At 45.4% G+C, this 17,880-nt stretch overlaps 1 protein-coding gene across 1 annotated transcript in view; it reads right to left on the bottom strand.

The window, feature by feature from the left end:
* Positions 1 to 2,803: 2,803 nt before the first annotated feature.
* Positions 2,804 to 17,880, bottom strand: part of LOC309548890 (alpha-1,4-N-acetylglucosaminyltransferase-like) — a 60,171-nt gene continuing 45,094 nt past the window's right edge. Inside the window, exon 3 of the mRNA XM_082248818.1 lies at positions 2,804 to 3,406. Coding sequence (XP_082104944.1) covers positions 2,819 to 3,406 — 588 coding nt within the window. The 3' untranslated portion in view covers positions 2,804 to 2,818. The remainder of the gene's footprint in view (positions 3,407 to 17,880) is intronic.

Raw genomic sequence — 17,880 nt, 5'->3', positions numbered from 1 at the left:
GCAGGATCATGGCACCTCCTATTTAAACTAAATTGATGTATTTAAAAAACGAAGATGGGAATGGGGAAATATTATTATATTAAACCACCATTAAGGGGGAACCCCCCACCTATGCATCACTAATCTAAAAGCTTCTTATCGCATGTCATGGGACCTTACCCAGTAGTGGTATCCCAGCAACGGTGCATATGATACGTGCATGTATTGCTGTGAATATAAAGTACCACAATGTCATAATGTCTATAATAATAATAATATTTAAGAATTCATAAATTAATAAAAATAAAAATATATGTATAGTTTTTATACTCTGTAGTAATGGATACATCAATTAAGAATTAATTATTAAGATTAAGATAAATCAGTGTCTATTGAACCTGGATGTAAAGTTGCCATTCTATGGCTGATCAGAGCTGGAAAAATGATAAGAAATTAAAATAAAAAATAAATAAATAAAATATAAAATATATATATATATATATATATATATATATGTGATCAAAAACTTAATTCATGTGTCTGTTCTGCTCATGTTACATCCTTATATCCTTGTTAAAATCCTTGTTAAAAACTCATTAAGTGGCAAGAAAGGCAAACTGGGGGGGAAGGAGGAGAAAGAGAGGGATTCATGACATGGTTATCTCGAGTTCCCATTATAAGATGATATTTATTTCGAGCTCTTCATTTAACCCCCCAGGAGCTAAAGAATTGAGGGTAAAAATCCAAAAAGTTTCCCTGAAACATAGGGACTGAAAACGCTCTGCAACCGAATCACAGGGGGGAATGGTCTCAATGACCTAGACCCGTAACCCCTCAGTTGACCGGTTGTGGTGGAGACGGAAGTGTCTGGGGATACTGTGTTCCATGGAGCCCTTTTCTATCAGTCTCCTGTGGTCCCCAAAACGAGCACGCACTATGCCAATAGTGCGTCTCATGTAGAGAAGACCACAGGGACAGGTCAAGCAGTACACCACAAATTCGGTGGAACAACTGTAGAGATGTTTGTGGGTGTACTTCTTCCCCAGTGGACTATGAAAACACCTCTGTCTGTGTGTGACAAAAGGGCACATTTTGCAAAGTATTTTCTTGTACTGGTACATGCCCACTAGATTGCAAAAAGTGGTGAGGGGCCATGGAGAGATCTTAGGCCTGGTGATCCTACTTGGGGCTACTATGTTTTTGACGCTCCTCTGTCTCCTGTAGATAACTTGAGGGCACTTCGGTAAAACAGGAGCCAACTTGGGATCCTGCATTTTAGGATCCCCCAGTGGCGTCTGGTGATGCTTTCCATCTGCTTATGGGTGTGGTGGTACTGAGTTATAAACTTGATTTCACCAGATGCCATCAGCTCTGATGCAGGTTTTGCCATACGGGGATGTCTACATTCCTCAAAAGCCGTGTGAACAAGGGTGGAATCATATCCTTTGTCCAGGAACCTGTTAATTAGAACTTGGCCCTGCGCCTCATAATCCTCACCAAGGGTGCAATTCTTCCGGAGTCTGGTGAATTGCCCCATGGGTATGTTTTGTATCCACTTTGGGTGATGACAACTCCCAGAGTGGAGGTATGAGTTGCCCGCTGAGGATTTGAAATGTGTCTTAGACACAATCGTACCCTCTCTGTGGGACAACTCCAGGTCCAGGAAAACAAGGTAGGTGGAGTCAATCACATGAGTGAAGGCAATGCCCATGTTATTGCTGTTGCAAAATGCAATAAAAGGGAGCTATGGTAGATGGGGGCCCATCCCAGATCACTAACACGTCGTCGATATATCGACCGTAATAGATCAAATGAGCAGCAAAGGGGTTATTCCTTCAAATGCATGTGTCTTCCCACCAACCCATGGTGAGGTTGGCATAGGACAGTGCGAAGGAGGCGCCCATGGCTGTTCCATGCTCCTGGAGGAAATAATCTCCCAAAAATTTAAAATAATTGTGTTCCAAGCAAAACTGGGTGCTATCTGTGATGAATTGGGCTTGTTTGAAATGAATATTGGGGTCCCTGGAAAGAAAATGACTGACGGCAGCAATGCCTGTGTTATGTGGGATGGAGGCTTAGAGTGACGTTACATCTAGTGAAAGCCAGGTGTACGTGTCACTCCACATGTAATGAGAGAGGGCGTCCAGAAGGTTAATGGAATCTCTGATGTAGGAAGGTAAAGGCTGGACCAGAGGCTGCAGGAAGGAGTCTATATACTGGGATAGACCGAAGTCAAACTGTCCATGGCAGCTATGATGGGTCTCCCAGGGGGGGCAGGTGGAATTTTTGTGCACCTTTGGCAGGTGGTAGAAATATGGGTGTTTGTACAGTTCCTTGTACAGGAACTGGTACTCCATTTTATTGATGACTTTGTCCTGCAGGGCCAGGTCTACTAAGGATTTTAGTTCCAGTTTATAGGTGTCTAATGGATCTCCCTTCAATTTTCTGTAGGTGTTCTTATCTGACAAGAGTTTACCTGACTCTGCAAGATAGTCTGATATCTTTACCTAGCACCTACCTGTAGGGTGCTACGCTAGGAAGAAATTTAATTTTTGAATTGTTTTTTATTGGATATGTTTTTTGCAGAAAGTATAAAAATTATTTATTTATTTTTGAAAAATTTGGCAGTTTTTTTGTTTATAGAGCAAAAAATAAAAAAAAAAACAGTGCTGATCCAATACCATCAAAATAAAGCTTGATTTGCGGGAAAATAATTGCATACATTTCATTTATGTACAGTGTTGCATGACCGCACACTTTTCAGTTAAAGTAACGTAGTACTGTATAGCAAAAAATGTCCTGGTCCTGAAAGGGTTTTAACCTCCTACAGATCAAGTGGTTAAAGGTAAATTGTTTCATTTCTTAGAATTGTTCCATATATGAGTGGGCAATATTTTTTATAGAGGTGTTCCACTAATGTATTACTTCCAGGAACCATAGCTAGACCAACTTTGTTTTTAAAGTTCCAAAGATGTAGACCATACGAGTCCGTGAAAGTTGGTGGATTTTCATAAACTTCAAAATATTTTTCCCAGGATGTATACAAAATTGGGTAGAAACGATGAGGATGAAAGTAAAATATATCTTGACATACAGTATCTACTAAAAATGAAAATACTATCTCGCCACACAACTTTTTTATAACACGTGTGAATACTCCTGGTCCTTGATGACCCCATTTCGATCCTTTGTATTCCACTACAAAATTTTCCATAAACTCCCAGGTCACGCTATGAAAGGGGGACAGCCCAAAAACACTACTGCTGGTAACTCTAGTAGATTCAGCAGCTACGAAATGATCCTTAGGTATTGGGCGAATGGAGATGACATCAGTATCCATATAAATTCCACCATGTTTCCACATCATAGCAAACCTGCTGGCATCAGAAATAACATGGGTCCAGTACTTTTCTTTTGTGGGGTTTACCTGTAAACAAAATACAAACACATAGAAAAGCAGTCAAAAGTATTGGTTGATAAAAGTTTTCATTCAACTATGTAAACAGAAATGATAGACCAATGGAAAATATGTTATAAAGTATGTCTGGTTCTTTTCTGTATAAGAGAAGAATTTCTCTTATACAGAAAAGAACCAGACATACTTATGTTTACGCTATGTTCACACAGGCTTCCACTTGTATGAGAGCAGTGCGTACAGCAAGCTCTTGCAAAGCATCTGTAAAGCTTTCAACAAGCTTCAAGCAGCTTAGCAGAAGCCTTTCGAGAAAACTTCACTTTTCATATGGCTAAGTTTGATACTGTACCTGCCAGGGGCATATGTCTTCCCCTGCCATCGGAAATGTCTTTTTCTGCTGCCCCACTATCAAAAGCAGCAAACTGATGAGCTCATCTCATCTACAGTTATTGGCAAGAGCTTTATACCAAGTCAAACTCAGATACTTCCACTACTTAAATTCAAAACAAGGTGTGCATGCCCGCACACCAAAAGACCGCCGCCTTAAGATTATTAGGACTTTTTTAGATAAATTTTTTGGGTGTGCGTGTGTTATCACTTATAGGGAAGGGTATATTCAAAACATACCTCTCAGTCTGGTTACCTCCAGGGCTTTTTTTCTCAGAGAATAGGTGCAGGAACGTACCCTCCCTAGCAAACTCTCCGCCTCCAACCCTGTCTTTCTGCAGGGAGAGAAGTAAAGCGGTGCCTAATCTGCGTAGGCCCAAAAAGGCACAGAGTACCGCACTTAGGAGCGCATAACACACAAGGCTAGGGAAAGTCTTTGCAGTGATGAGGTGTGTGTATCACACAGGGCAGAGAAAAAAAAAAAAAAAAAAACAGCACAACGGACAATACTTACATATCTCCACCACTGTAACCATCTATTGCTTACCTCTGTGCAACCCTTGTCCACAGCCCACCTATGCCCCCCATCCACAGCTCACTCCCCCCCCCCCCCCCGTCTGACGCTTACCAATTCTTTCCCCAGTCAGGAGCTCACTTCTCCCCCCCCCCCATCCTCAGCTCATCACTTCTACCCCCCTCCCCTGTCTGCAGTTCACCAAATTTTCTTCCCTATCCACAACTTAGCATTTCTTCCCCCTGCCCGCAGCTTGAAAATTCCCCCCCACCCACCTCCGCAGCGCACCCCCCCCAATGTCCACAACTTACCACTTTTAGCACTTCTTCCCTCCCGTCTATAGCACACTTCCCCTGTTCCTTCTCAATTCTGCACCCCTGTCAACTGTAGCACCCCCACAACTCATCTTTGTACCCCCTGTCAACAACTCAAATCTGCCCCCCCCCCCTCCCATCCACAGCTTACACCCCAGTCTACAACTATAGCTTGTCTCTACCCCCCTTCCACATTTCACTTCTGTACCCTCAGCTAAAGATTACCCCAATCCACAGCTCTTATCTCTTTAACACTCAAACGTTCACCTTTTCACCCCCTGTCACCTCTAAACAACCTGCCAACCCTCCTTTCCCAGCTCTTGCCACTGTACCACCTGCCCCCCTCCCCACTACTCAGATCTCGCTTTGCCACAACCTCTCCCCCTTTCCAGCTCTCACAACTTCACCCCTCTCTTCACAAATTCACCCCCACTGCGGTTCACAGCTGTTACCTTCCCCACAGATGCCTCTCTGCGCAAGTAACAAAGAAATGGCCCCTGCCCCATCTATAACTGGCCTTAACAGTAAGGAGCACTTGGAAGGGCAAACACATACAAAACAAAACCAGAGAAAACTCCCAGCTCAACTCACCAACCAGTCTGTACAACCACTCGCCTCCCTTCTCCCTTCATAGTTTTCACTCGCCTCCTCTCAATAGCTTACAGTGCAGCTGTCAATGGTTCATTAAGAGCATGCAGTTCCCCCCATCCCACCGCACCTGTTAGAACTGTGTAACACAGAGCCAAGGTGGAGTTTTAGAACACTTCACTTGGCTCTGAGCTACACACTTCTGATAGGCGAGGCAGGGTAGAGTGGGACGGGAGCGGCAGGGCGGGGTGGGAGCCATAGCTCCCGAAGCTCCAGAAGAAAAAACAATGCAGCAGTCATGGTGTGGGTGTACCCCCTGACACATGCACTGTTCTACACATCCTGTGTGCCTGGCAATAGGACATAGAAGCTGGTGGAGAAAGTGAGTAGTGCAAAAAACTTCCTCTACCGCCTTCTGTGGTCGGTGACAGGATGGAGAGGACAGGGCTGCCAGAGGTAGCTGAACGCTGCGCCGGCAGAAAAAAAAAGGCCTGGTTACCTCTATCTTTACTGCAGCAATTAGAAGTAGTATATTAGGGAGGTCTCAGATTTACCTGCCACTAAATTTCCTCCCTATTCAAAAGCACTCCTGGGAAAGTGCTGCAGTATACTAATCACTCTTATCCCTGATCTAGGAGATTAGCCAGAAAGCTCAAAACCCCTCCCCATCAAATATATCCCCATACTGAAGTGATTGGGCACCAAAACCTATCTTACATGTTTTGCTCAAAAATACTTACGTAATCATGTATATAAAAGAGGCAGCAGCATTGCATCCCAAAGACAGGAATCAGCTGAGTCAAGCAGTGCACAAGGAGAAGAAGAGAGGATCCAGCAGAGCTTTAGGAATCCATGGAAAGAACCGCTGAGCGCACAGGATAGAAACCGCACCCCCCCGTGCCGTTCCTTCAGAGCCCTGTCCCATGAACGGCGGCTCCCGCGTGCTTACCATCGCACCTCCGCGTCTCCGATGGCCAGAGGACACGAACCAGGAAGAAGGATGACTGTACATGTCTGCCGTATTACAGTGAATGGGTGGCACTGTAGGGGCTTCGTTCTAAAGTATTTCTTAATGAGCTAGTTAGCGATACATACTACCTCATAATGCCTTTGTCTTTCAGGTTTTTTTTTTCTTTTTTCAGAGGTTTACAACCTCTTTAATGATTACTATGTGTAAAAAAAAAAACCCCTTCAATTGCATCAAATAAAACAGAACAGTTATTTTGGAAAGATGCTGAGTGTATCTTGCCTCTGTTCCCTTCTGCAGTAGTTATTCATTTGGAACCACTAATCAATATTAAGATAGGAGTTTCCTATCTATAAAATATCCAGAACAATTTTCAAGAGAGAAACACTGGAGAAAAAAAAAAAAAACTGCAGTATCATATGCGCCATTTTTTTGTGCAAGTTTCATGAGATAATCCTTATTAGCGATGCTAACACTTCAAATAATAGATCACTAGTTCCCTGCTGGATTTCAAGTGGCAGAGCAGGTTATGAAAAATATGACAAAGTGTGGTTTAGCAGAATAATAATTGTTCTGCCTGGCTGTGCTCTCAGAAGGGAAGTATAATAAGGGCTTTTAGCCACCTAAAATTGTGATTTTTATGCATGATGGAGCCTTTCCTCCTGTCTCCTGCTTCAAAGGTTTAATTTGGGCTACGGATGTCTTCTATTTGTAATAATATTCACAGTTTCAAAAGGAAAACCATTTGTCAGATTCTTTCTAATCTTTCGTTTGCTTTTAAAAATGAACTCCAGTCAAGTATAAAAGAAACAAATAAATGCAACCTAGTATAAATAAATAGAGTTTTTGAGTCTGGGTCGGAGTTGGTTTTGAGACGAAATTATAACAACCAACTACCAATAATGCACTTCTCTGCAAGGTGGCTATGAATTTGGGGGTGGTGGAGAGGAAGATATTTACAATATATGTTAGGGCTGCTGGTGGGTCTCATGGAGCCTCTCGACAGCCTCCTCACATGAACTCCATGTACCACAGGAAGGCGTCAGCTCTGATGAAACGCGCTGGTCACGGCGTACTGACATCACCCACGTAACCCAGAAGGACGGGTGGACATCTTTGCCGGCCGGCTTGTTTGAATTTAGTGCTATTACTCAGCTTTTATGTAAGTGTCTCTCTTTATTTTAATAAATACTGTTATGCGGTTTTACACTATGGAGCCCCTTTATTTCTTTCCATGATGGCTGGCCTAATCATTTGTGGATATTGAGCTGGGAATTAGTGTTTTCACGGGGGTGACATACACGGCCTGTCGCTTTCCTGTGGTGAACACCCTCCAGGATATCCCTTGGCCCATTGAAGTTCTGTGGTTTCTGGTCATCTATTTTGCCATTGGTGTTTTTCAGGCCTCATCTCATATGCTTTCTGGTAAGCAGATCTACATGCAGTGGCGGTGCTGAGCACTCGCAGTGGATGAATCTCTCAGCACTTTATTTATATTAGTAATCGTTACTGTGTCACATTATTTATTAATTTGAGACTTTTGGATTATCACCATTGACACTATTCATTTACTTGCACAAACTCTATATTATTTATTTGATATATAATTTTTAGAATATTGTAAATTTAAAGTCAATTAATCACAAGATTTTATTATTTATTCATTTATTATCGATTATCACTTAGCGCAGCTTGTTTAGTATTATTATGAACTGTCTACAGTCAGAAAAAGGCTGATTGTGTAAGAAGGGGGAAGGAGGGAAAGGCTATATTAGGATTTCAGAAGCATGGCTGATTTGCAGCCCCAAGGAGGAGGAGGAAAAAGTCTAATTAGCAGGCCAAAAAACATGGCTGCTTTTTTCTCTTGTATATAGTGATTTTTTTTGTAATCACAGAGCACGAAGACCAGTTTATACCACACATTATTCAATCATCTAACAAGCCTATCGTTTTGATTCATTATCTAAAAGTATTTTATGCTTAATATTCCATATAACATTTTACCTGCTCAGTCTAGCATTTTTACTTTATTATCATCATTACTTTATTTTATTTCATTCATATTTATTTTCATATGGCTTCAAGTTCCCTTTTTATTTCATCATGCACAATATCCTTTTTTTCCATCCACAAGACCATTACAAGCCTAGATATATGTTTTGTCTTATCACTGCACCGCCACTGAGCATTACATCTATTCACATTACAGCCATAAGACAACTCCATCAGCTCCTTTTTGTACTATGTTGTACCTAGTGCTTAAACTGTACCTCAGTTTAACCACCAGGGGGCATCCAAGCTGTAATAAAGGAGACTGGGATGTTGTTGCTGTTTTAAACTAAACTAGAAGTATAAGTAAAAACTGTATTCATGCTAAATATGTAATCCCAGAATACGATGGTGTTGGAGCTGTCCATGGGAGTTGTACTGTTTTGTTATGCTACATTTGGCTAAAAGTCACCCTCGAAGTTGCATTAAAAGCTGCACCCTCTCCCTTTTACATTGGTACATGTCCACCATGGCAATGCCAAGCCCCACCATGCCCATTTTTTTTTTAACCACTTGCATATTAGCTTTGAATATGGGCTTTATGTGCAGGAGACAATCGCTTTTGTTGGAGATTCCCAATCCCAATTGATGTTTATGTGTTCTAAATCCTGAAAATGCATAACTATGAAGACCAAGTAGGGGAATAAGTACTATTCCACTGCACATATGGATAATCTCTTGTAGCCTTGCTGCCCTCTAGCACCAAGGATGTCCTATGATCACTGAAACAACAAATAAACAAAAGAGGGCACACAGGTCTAGTGCATTATCCCACAAATTATAATAAAAATATGTATGATAAAAAAAAAAAAAAAAACACAAACATGAGTTACAAGCACTCATCAGGCCACACCCCCGTGGCTTAGTAGTTCCACACTTAACAGTCACTACAACATAAGGGGGACCTCGCCGGGGCATTTCGAATGGAGTTCCTTCTTATTGAGAGCCAAAGAGCAAGTGATCTTTCAGCCTATTATTTACACCTACAGTATATGCACTCTGACAAGTCCACATCATGAGAAACAAGGGTCCCTCCCATGTAGGGTTTGGTTTTAAATTGTATTTTTATGTATTTCGTGACGGATTTAAAAAAAAAACACCCAAAAAAAAAAAAACATTTAATAATCTAAATAATTTAATTAATTCAGGCTGGGTTCACACTATTGCAAATTGGATGTGGGTTTCCCTGCATCTAATTTGCATGTCGGGAGCCTGTGGCTGGCTCTCAATGGAGCTGGTTCACACAGCTCCGGGGCGGCTGCGGAGCGAATTTATAGGAGTCTTGTGAGCAGGGCCGCTGATAGGGGGGGGACCACCAGCCCTCTTGTAGGGGGCCCGAGCACACTGGGTGGCCCACACAGAGATGGGGATTAGTGATGGACAACAAATACAGAAATCTTCCTCCAGCACCTGAATCTGATCTGTCCCTCTCCCTGATATCAGCTTTTATCTGCTGAGAAAGAGACAGTTGTCCCTCACTAATCCCCCTCCCTTGTGTGGGCCCCTCCCAGCACTTATCTCTGCTCAGGAGTTTATTTGTAAATTATAACTTTGTTTCTCTCTCTCTGTCTCTCTGATCACTGAGCTCCAACTGCCCAGCGTGTATATTTTTCTCATCTCATCTTCTTTTTTATTTAACATAGTTTTTTTTTTTTAGATTTAGCAGGAATTATGCGAGTTATGTTATATTTGTGTCTGCTAATAGTGGTTTTGTTGCAATTTTAGCTAAATATATCTTTAATATTTTCTTGGGGGGGGGCCTGCCAGGTAGTCTGTATGGGGCCCCGTGATTTCTAACAGCAGCCCTGATTGTGAGTCTTCTGGTCCCTTTCAGGTCCAAATTCAGCCGGACTGAAATAGGACCTGAAACGGTGAACAGGGATACACCAAACCCCTGCTCTGAGCCACTCCGCACAGATGTGTGAACCCGTTCTCCGTGTAAGCAACTGACTTTTACTTGGTATCTTGCAACCTTCTTTACAACAGCATGCAGACTGCGTTAGGAGGAGGCAATCAGGTGTTCTCATAGCTCCCAACTGTCCCATCCCTGATTTTGAGGGACTGTCCCTAAGTTGGAACAAATTCCCTCTGTTCCTTTTTCCTCCTCATTTGTCCCTCATTTTGTTCTGGTCTATATAGTTGTATAAAAAAATGCACTATTTATCTTTTAAAAAGTGTTTCCCAGTGCTAAGCCTTTCATCTTATTTCTAAATTGCTGCATTTGTAAATTTTAAAAGCCAATATATAGGAATAGTAGTGGTAAAAAAAAAAAAAAAAAAGCACTTGTGGGTTTCACTAAACTTTTTTTGTATAATTCTCCTTTAAGGGGGCATGGCCGGGGGTGTGTCCTATGCCTACATACTTTTACTAATAGGTGTCCCTCATTACCATCTCGAAAGGTTAGGAGGTATGGGTTCTGCATGCAAATATATGCTGACCAAACTGATAGGAGAGGGCAGATTAAGCAGAGCAATTACTTTATCAGTCTACTGCTGCTCTTTCACTGTCCAATCAGCAGGATGTTGAAAGGACACCACTGTATTCTTTCTATTGTGTGTACATGATGTCATCTGTCTGACTGTGCTTTGGGGCAGGGCTGTGTTAATCTCAGGACTGGATAATCCATTCCAATAGCTCCCCAATATGTTTTTAGCCTGTTTATTTAGTGGTTTGTCCGGAATTCACCTTTAAATTTACTTCTAGGCAGAAAGATGCTTATAATTCACAAATGGTAGCATATCCTAAAGAGGAGCTCCAGTCCCCCCCCCTCCCCAAAAAAAAAACAAACTGAAAAAACTAACAGTCAGCAGCTACAAATCCAGTAGCTGATGACTTTAATACGGTATAAGGACACTTACCTGCCCCTGGATCCCGGGATGTCCTCACCTGAGCCAATTCTTCAATCGGCTTTGGGTGCAGGCGTTAGCTGCGCTTTGTGATTGGTCTCACAGTCTTCTAGGATCTGTAATGTGTCCTAGAAGGCTGTGGCGAAAGGAGGGGGCCAAACTTCCGCTCAGATTGCAGCAGCAGTCTGGCTGGAAGTGGGGGAGCAGGTACCTGTCAAAATCAGGTACCCACTCCAAGAAAAAAAAAATGCTAAATATAAAAGGGGGGAGGTGGAGTTTTCAGTTTTGGGCGAGGTTCTGCTTCAAATAGATTTACTTCTTCATTTCTTAATTGAGGGACATTTGGGTTATACTGTTGCCTAAAGGAGGATTACAATCGAACAGAAGAAACAGTGATAAGCCTGATAACTCCTCCCACTCTCAGCATGCCTCAGTTTTATCCTATGTATGAAGCTGGGGGGGTGGAGATGGTAGGGGGCTGTATGGAGATGAAGGGTTGTATTAAGCTGGGGGGGGGTGTATGGAGATGGGGGGTGGAGATGGTAGGGGGCTGTCTGGAAATGGAGGGGTGTATAAAGCTGGGGGGTGGGGTGTATGAAGCTGGGGGGGGTGAATGAATCTGGGGGGGTGTATGGAGATAGGGGGTGTATGTAGCTGGGGGGTTGTATGGAGATGGGGGTGTATGAATCTGGGGTGGGTGTATGGAGATGGGGGGTGGAGATGGTAGGGGGCTGTATGGAGATGAAGGGGTGTATTAAGCTGGGAGGTGTATAAAGCTGGGGGGTGTATGAATCTGGGTGGGGGTGTATGGAGATGGGGGTGCATGGTGCTAGGGGGGTGGAGATGGGGGGGGTGTATGAAGCTGGGGGGGTGCATGATGCTAGGGGGGATGTATGTCATCTTCCTACCTTCCCACCCCCTGTCATCTTCATCCCCCATCAGCTTTCTACCACCCCACCCCCTGTCATTTTCATCCCCCCTATCACCTTCATCCCCCTTCAGCTTCCTACCATCCCAACCCCTGTCATCTTCATCTCCCCTGTCATCTTCCTACCATTCCACCCCCTGTCATCTTCATCCCCCATCAGCTTCCCCCCATCCCACCCCCTGTCATCTTCATCCCCCCTGTCATCTTCCTACCATCCCACCCCCTGTCATCTTCATCCCCCAACAGCTTCCCCCATCCCACCCCCTGTCATCTTCATCCCCCCTGTCATCTTCCTACCATCCCACCCCTTGTCATCTTCACCCCCCCCATGTCATCTTCCTACCATCCCACCCCCTGTCATCTTCACCCCCATTGTCATCTTCATCCCCCCTGTCATCTTCCTACCATCACACCCCGTCATCTTCATCCCCCATCAGCTTCCCCCATCCCACCCCCTGTCATCTTCACCCCCCCTGTCATATTCATCCCCCTGTCATCTTTATCCCCCCTGTCATCTTCACCCCCCCTGTCATCTTCACCCCCCCGTCATCTTCCTACTATCCCACCCCCTGTCATCTTCACTCTCCCGTCATCTTCCTACCATCCCACTCCCTGTCATCTTCACTCTCCCCTGTCATCTTCCTACCATCCCACCCCCTGTCATCTTTATCCCTCCTGTCATCTTCATCCCCCCTGTCATTTTCACCCCCCCGTGTCATCTTCATCCCCCCTGTCATCTTCCTACCATCCCACTTCCTGTCATCTTCATCCCCATCAGCTTTCTACCACCCCACCCCCTGTCATCTTCACCCCCCGTCACCTTCATCCCCCTTCAGCTTCCTACCATCCCACCCCCTGTCATCTTCATCCCCCCTGTCATCTTCCTACCATCCCACCCCCTGTCATCTTCATCCCCCATCAGCTTCCCCCCATCCCACCCCCTGTCATCTTCACCCCCTGTCACCTTCATCCCCCTTCAGCTTCCTACCATCCCACCCCCTGTCATCTTCATCCCCCTGTCATCTTCCTGCCATCCCACCCCCTGTCATCTTCATCCCCCATCAGTTTCCCCCTATCCCACCCCCTGTCATCTTCATCCCCCCTGTCATCTTCCTACCACCCCACCCCCTGTCACCTTCATCCCCCATCAGCTTCCCCCCATCCCACCCCCTGTCATCTTCATCCCCCCTGTCATCTTCCTACTATCCCACCCCCTGTCTTCTTCATCCCCCATCAGCTTCCCCCATCCCACCCCCTGTCATCTTCCTACCATCCCACCCCCTGTCATCTTCATCCCCCCTGTCATTTTCATCCCCCCCGTCATTTTCACCCCCCTGTCATCTTCACCCCCCATGTCATCTTCCTACCATCCCACCCCCTGTCATCTTCACCCCCACTGTCATCTTCATCCCCCCTGTCATCTTCCTACCATCCAACCCCCTGTCATCTTCAACCCCCCTGTCATCTTCACCCCCCCTGTCATCTTCCTACCATCCCACCCCCTGTCATCTTCATCCCCCATTAGCTTCCCCCATCCCACCCCCTGTCATCTTCACCCCCCCTGTCATCTTCACCCCCCCGTCATCTTCCTACCATCCCACCCCCTGTCATCTTCACTCTCCCCTGTCATATTCCTACCATCCCACCCCGCCATCTTTATCCCTCCTGTCATCTTCCTACCATCCCACCCCCTGTCATCTTCATCCCCCCTGTCATCTTCACCCCCCCCGTCATCTTCATCCCCCATGTCATTTCCCCCCCCCCCCGTCATCTTAACCCCCCCTGTCATTTTCACCCCCCCTGTCATCTTCATCCCCCCTAATAGCTTCCTACCATCCCACCCCCTGTCATCTTCATCCCCCCTGTACCCCACTGCCAGCTTCCTACCACCCAAGCCCCTTATTTACTGGTGCACATCATATGATGGATGCAGGGAAAACATTTTTTGTGACAACACGGAGACAAGGACATTTGTCCTTACAGTGAAACCACCAATGCAGGGAATTTTTTATTTCAGTGACACCAAGGATGCATTTCTACCCAAAAACCATCTCACCCATAGTGCAGTGCGGTGTTTTAAAAATGGTTTAAAGTTTTTCTTTTTTGGGGGGGGCGCAAGTAGCTGGTCTTGCCTAGGGTGCAAAATAGTCTACAGGCCCAACCCTTTGTGTTTATGGTCTCAAAACTGAGGCGTGCTGGGAGTAGGAGTGATTATAGTAGGCTGGTCACTGTTTTTATATTTGTCAGTATCCAAATCCTCCTGTAGGAGGACTCACATGACCCAAATGTCTCTGAAACTTGTGTCCTGAACTCTAAAAAAAAAAAAGATTTTACAGTACAAAAATCCTATTTTATTTAACAATCTGCCTTGAAGTGATTGTAAACGATCACCTTGTAAAACAACCAACTCAGTTTAAAACAAGAAATTAAAAGGCAAAACATTTTTGTATAGCTATATAAAAAAACAATATAAATACAGTTTTTTATATATCTATACAAAAATGTTTTGCCTTTTATTATAAGTGATCACAATTCCTCTGCAAAAGTGCTGGGGGAGGTGAAGCAGCAGTACACGGAGGTTCCCAGTGAGTAGCTGTGGATGTGGAGGGGGGGGGGGGGGGTAGGGGGGAATTAGGACAAGTCTGAACAGTAAGGGAGAGCAGGCTGAGTTCTAAGCAAAGCTAGAAAACTAACTATGACATGTTCTCCTGTTTAATGTTCTCAGTTTTTATTAGGCAAGCAGAGGGGCTGGCAGGAAGACCAGGGGTTTTACATAAAGGAAGCAATACAAAGAACAGAGGACTTTCTCATATAAGTACATGGTTCAGCTCAGCAGGCACATACAGTATCAGGGATATGAAGTTTTGGGTTTACATACTTTTTAAATTCACCAAAAAGCTACCTTGCCAGCCACATTCTGAAGTCTCATGGTCTGTTTTAGTTACACTTTTATTTCTGTAATGCTTGATATGGGAGGGCTTCTCCAACCCAGTCAGCCATTTCCCCCCAAGTATACATACCTTTTTATACCAAGTCATAAGTGGTATATACATGAACAGCGCCTCCATTTTCAATGGAAAGAAGTAGATATTATCAAACGGTAAAAGAGTTGGAAAGCGTTTGCAAATTCTGTGCTCATCTTCCTCTGTCACGATATACCCCAGTCCTTTCATAAAGAAGAAAATTGGTCTGTCAGGGTAGATTTGGGCTTCCTACCATCCCACCTCCTGTCATCTTCATCCCCCATCAGCTTCCCCCCATCCCACCCCCTGTCATCTTCATCCCCCCTGTCATCTTCCTACCATCCCACCCCCTGTCACCTTCATCCCCCATCAGCTTCCCCCCATCCCACCCCCTGTCATCTTCATCCCCCCTGTCATCTTCCTACCATCCCACCCCCTTTCTTCTTCATCCCCCATCAGCTTCCCCCCATCCCACCCCCTGTCATCTTCCTACCATCCCACCCCCTATCATCTTCATCCCCCCTGTCATTTTCATCCCCCCTGTAATCTTCACCCCCCCCCTGTCATCTTCACCCCCCCATGTCATCTTCCTACCATCCCACCCCCTGTCATCTTCATCCCCCCTGTCATCTTCCTACCATCCAACCCCCTGTCATCTTCATCCCCCCTGTCATCTTCACCCCCCCTGTCATCTTCCTACCATCCCACCCCCTGTCATCTTCATCCCCCATCAGCTTCCCCCATCCCACCCCCTGTCATCTTCATCCCCCCTGTCATCTTCACCCCCCCCGTCATCTTCCTACCATCCCACCCCCTGTCATCTTCACTCTCCCCTGTCATATTCCTACCATCCCACCCCCTGTCATCTTTATCCCTCCTGTCATCTTCCTACCATCCCACCCCCTGTCATCTTCACCCCCCCGTTATCTTCATCCCCCATGTCATTTTCACCCCCCCCTGTCATCTTCATCCCCCCTGTCATCTTCCTACTATCCCACCCCCAGTCATCTTCACCCCCCCTGTCATCTTCATCCCCCCTAGTAGCATCCTACCATCCCACCCCCTGTCATCTTCATCACCCCTGTACCCTACTGCCAGCTTCCTACCACCCAAGCCCCTTAAATTTACTGGTGCACATCATATGATGAATGCAGGGAAAACATTTTTTGTGACAACACGGAGACAAGGACATTTGTTCTTACAGTGAAACCACCAATGCAGGGAATTTTTTATTTCAGTGACACCAAGGGTGCATTTCTACCCAAAAAACATCTCACCCATAGTGCAGTGCAGTGTTTTAAAAATGGTTTAAAGTTTTTCTTTTTTGGGGGGGGCGCAAGTAGCTGGTCTTGCCTAGGGCGCAAAATAGTCTACAGGCCCAACCTTTTGTGTTTATGGTCTCAAAACTGAGGCGTGCTGGGAGTAGGAGTGATTATAGTAGGCTGGTCACTGTTTTTATATTTGTCAGTATCCAAATCCTCCTGTAGGAGGACTCACATGACCCAAATGTCTCTGAAACTTGTGTCCTGAATAGGGTTGAGCGGACACCTAGATGTCCGTGTTCGACAGGTTCGGCCGAACTTTAAAAAAAAGTCCGGGTCCGTGTCCCGGACTTTTACCGAACTTTTCCCGGACACCGAACCCCATTGAAGTCAATGGGGACCCGAACTTTAAGGCACTAAAATGGCTCTAAAACACCAATGGAAAGGGCTAGAGTGCTGCAAATGGCAGCAAAACGTAGTTAAGAGCATGGCAAGTGCTCTGCAAACAAATGTGGATAGGGAAATAACTTAAAACAACAAAAAAAAAAACAGAAAAATAAAATAATGTTCTTCATCTCTGAAGGACGAGGCCCATATGGAGTAGGAGGGAGGTTGAGGTGGTGGTGGATGTGGCGGTGTCATAGGCGTGCGCACAGGGTGTGCCGGGTGTACCTGGGCACACCCTAATCACCTAGGGCACATAGAATTATCGCTCTGTTTGCCAGTGAGGAGATGGGAAAGATCTCCCTCGGACCTGCTCTGCTCTATTTCTCTTTGCCAGCAGGGAGAGTAATGTATCGGGGCCATGTACATGTAGGCAAACACATGCATGTGTATTTCAACTTTGGGGTGCACACCCTAATGCAATAGGCTGCGCACACCTATGGGCGGTGTAGGCGGAAGCGGCGGTGGAGGAGGACCAGGGCCGGATTAAGAGCATCATGGTCTTGGTGCTGAGGATTTTGAAGGGCCTTAAGGGCCGTGCCATGCACCCAGAGGAGGAAGGGTGCAGCCATGCATGCCTAATTCAACATGGGATGCTGTCTCTGAAGCCCATAAACACATCCATGCATCGGCAACTGTCCCTCCTTGTCAGGCCTTCGCGCTGTGTGGGGAGGTTCTGAGGGTGCTGCCTGGGGAAACGAGCATAGAAGCCAGACTTCTGTGTTTACAAGTGACAGAAGAGCGGTCACAGTGAATATGGCCAACCCGGGGCCTATATAAAAGGTAGGGGCCTGGAGCTGCAGCTCCAATAGCCCCTACGTTAATCTGGCCATGAGGAGGAGGACGAGGTAGCCAACACTGCTTCTTTTCACAAATTTTAAATGAGGGTACACCCCAAAAGAGTGAGAAAGAGCAAAAATGGAACAATGGGTGGGTAAGGTCGGTATCCATTGCTATTCTGCACAAGGTACGGAAAAGTCCCGTGGGATCCATGCCTGGTTCATTTTAATGAACGTGAGCTTGTCCACATTGTCTCTGGACAGGCGGCTGCGCTTGTCTGTTATAACGCCCCCAGCCGTGCTAAATACCCGTTCAGATAATACACTGGCTGCAGGGCACGCCAGCACCTCCAAGGCGTAAAGGGCAAGCTCAGGCCATGTGCCCAATTTGGAGACCCAGAAGTTGAAGGGGGCAGACCCCTCATTCACTACATGTAGGCGTGTG

The sequence above is a fragment of the Pelophylax lessonae genome (genome assembly GCF_965119305.1).
Source record: "Pelophylax lessonae genome assembly, chromosome: 3".
NCBI lineage: Eukaryota > Metazoa > Chordata > Amphibia > Anura > Ranidae > Pelophylax > Pelophylax lessonae.
This window is presented reverse-complemented; position numbering and strand designations above follow the sequence as displayed.